Source organism: Sinocyclocheilus anshuiensis, unplaced genomic scaffold, assembly GCF_001515605.1.
Source record: "Sinocyclocheilus anshuiensis isolate Anshui unplaced genomic scaffold, SAMN03320099.WGS_v1.1 scaffold1744, whole genome shotgun sequence".
In the NCBI taxonomy this organism is placed as follows: Eukaryota; Metazoa; Chordata; class Actinopteri; order Cypriniformes; family Cyprinidae; genus Sinocyclocheilus; species Sinocyclocheilus anshuiensis.
This window is the reverse complement of record NW_015555974.1, coordinates 679,088-681,772: the sequence shown is the minus strand read 5'-3', so window position 1 is coordinate 681,772 and position 2,685 is coordinate 679,088. Positions and strand designations below refer to the sequence as shown.

The window sequence follows — 2,685 nt, the reverse complement described above, 5'->3', positions numbered from 1 at the left end:
AAAAATAATTATATATATATTGTGTGTGTGTGTGTGTGTGTGTGTGTGTTTAATTTAATACATAAACAGATAAAGTCTGTATATAAGTCTACATAATAAACATATAAATAATACAAATATAAAAATGGCTCATCACAGACAAGTGATCAGAAAAACATTTACAAGACAGATATATATGCTCTCCACTCCATCTCTGCTACACTCACACATGGCTATATTAGTATCCCAAAAGAGAAAAAGCATATCATGCCTTTATTAAAAGATGTTCTTGGGCTGTCTCTGGTTAGTGTAAAATGAGATTGTGGGCTTATCACGTGAGTCATACTACTAGAGTTAGCAACTATATCTGTGGTAATAGTACCTGAGGGCATTGGTGATGATTTCAGCAATTACTGAGGTGAGGTGAAGGCTTAGAGATAGAATAACTCTACTGTTTTTCCCATCAGCCATGATGAAGCCAGGGTGCTTATGTTACCAGTCTAATCATCACTGTTGCAAAACAACATTAATCGCTGCACTCCCACGAGTGTAAGGCTAGTGCAATGTTCTTGAAGGAACGCAGTACTGCTAGTTAATGGTGTCTGCCAAGACAAATATCACTATTACTATTACTTATAATTAGCTGAGCCGTATCTACAGACCACAATATCAGAGAAAATTAAGGGTGGCCTCTTTTGATTTAAGCCTGTAAAATATACCTAGCAACCACCCAATAAATGTAATTAAAATTTAATAGTAATATATAATATTATTAAATATACATGCATATATACGCAAATGTATATAATAATAACAATAATAATAATAATAGAAATTTGATCTCTTTTGACTTAAACCTGTAAAAAAATAAAAATAAAAAATTACATTAAAAATACAATTACTCAGAACACCTTTACATCCGCATATCAACTCTCTGGCAACCACCCAGAACAACTTTTGCATGAACAAACAGGTCTAATATTTTCAAAACATATAAAAACTTATAAGAGTTTTCTGATGTCTTGCAAGCATGCACTGTACTAGTATAGTAAATCTAGTAGCTAGTACAGTAAAATCCCTACAGATGGCTCTAAATGGCTCCAAAGTCCATGCACAAATTGCCAATGCACTCCAAACTCTAATTCCCCAAAGACGAGAGATCAGAGTCTAATTAAGAGGTCATTCCTGGCATGCTCGCGGAGGGATAAAAAGAGTTAAGCATCACCCCCTCCCTGCCTTTCCTCTAAACTCAGTTTATTTTATTTTATTCTCTCCCTTGATGTTTAATTGGTCTGGGAGCGTTTCGGAAACTTTGAGGGAACATTTAAGAATCAGCGTGTCTGACGGCCTTGCAGCAGGATGGAGCCGCGACCTTCTGGAACCACGGGTTAAAGATCGCAAGAGGTCATTCCACTAACGAGATTAACAGTGTAACAAGAGCGCCTCCAAAATCAACCTGAGCCACTCGTGACCCTCAAAAACCAGCCTGCTCCAATCAACCATCAATCAAAATTTGAGACTGAGTGAGAGTTCAAACATAAACACCCCGACCACTGAGTGACAAAAGAAAACAGCTAAAGAAAATGTGCTGCTTATGTCCACATTTGGAGAAACCAAAAAAAATACAAAATCATGGCTTATGTGAAGTGTTTCAAGTATTTCTTAAGAAATACCACCATGCTGAATGGATAAACCGGATTCATTCATTTTTCGAAATGCAGAATCCTAATATTTGCATAAATCTTGTCAGCAGGACCCTCAACAACACGTTATAAAATGAGCTGTAAGCTTGACATCAAACTCCAGAAGTACTAAAATAATATTAAAATCCATGTTAAAAAAACACGATTCTATTTGTAATTAGTATAAAAAATGTAATGTAAAAAATTATGTAAATTGGTGTTTACATATACATTTTTTTTATATATATTAGTTTTTATACATTTTAATACAATATATGGGAAATATTTTATATAATACACAATTTATGAAAATAATTTAAAGCAAAAGACAAACACATGAAAAGTGGCTGATGTTGCAGTGCAGCATGACTAAAATTAAAATTGTTGTGTCCGTCAAGTAAATGTGAATTATGATGCAACACTCTCCATTGATTATAATAGCAGCAATCTTGTGAAAGGACTTATAGGATGAGAATGATGCTTGAGCTGTTCATTGTCAGGTATAGAAAAAAACGTTCTTCAAAATGTCTGTTTCCTTAACCACATGGCAGCAGTGGGATTGAGCTCACTCACCAGTCTTGTAGATCTCATAGCGCAGGGAGAAACCGGCTCCCTGGTGCGCGTAATCAGACACAAACTTGATGTGGATGACGGGACCTGAGGAAATTATGGCAGGAGGAGCGATGTTACTGCAGTGCCTTCCCAGCAGGTCTGCGGACTCAGAATTCCCATCTCGAATCTCTATGAAGTCATACCTAAAAGCAAAAAAACAGTACATGCTTAAATGCTATTTTTGGATTTGTTTGTCTGGTATACATGCAAAATGCCAAAGTCTGCAAAAGGGTTATAGTTCACTAACACAAAAATTAAAAACATAAAAAAATATTTTCTTTACTTGAAATTAAATAAGCATTAATTGAAATAAAATAAAATATAGAAAACTTTTCATTTCAGATAGTTGCCAAGGTAATATTTCTAATTTTAATTTAGTTGATGTACTAAAATAACGCAAACTAAAACTATA

The 2,685-nt window shown here is 34.6% G+C and overlaps 1 protein-coding gene across 1 annotated transcript in view; it reads right to left on the bottom strand.

The window, feature by feature from the left end:
* LOC107676043 (neuropilin-2-like) overlaps positions 1 to 2,685 on the bottom strand; it is an 83,420-nt gene that overhangs the window by 53,405 nt on the left and 27,330 nt on the right. Inside the window, exon 3 of the mRNA XM_016470565.1 lies at positions 2,235 to 2,416. Coding sequence (XP_016326051.1) covers positions 2,235 to 2,416 — 182 coding nt within the window. The remainder of the gene's footprint in view (positions 1 to 2,234; positions 2,417 to 2,685) is intronic.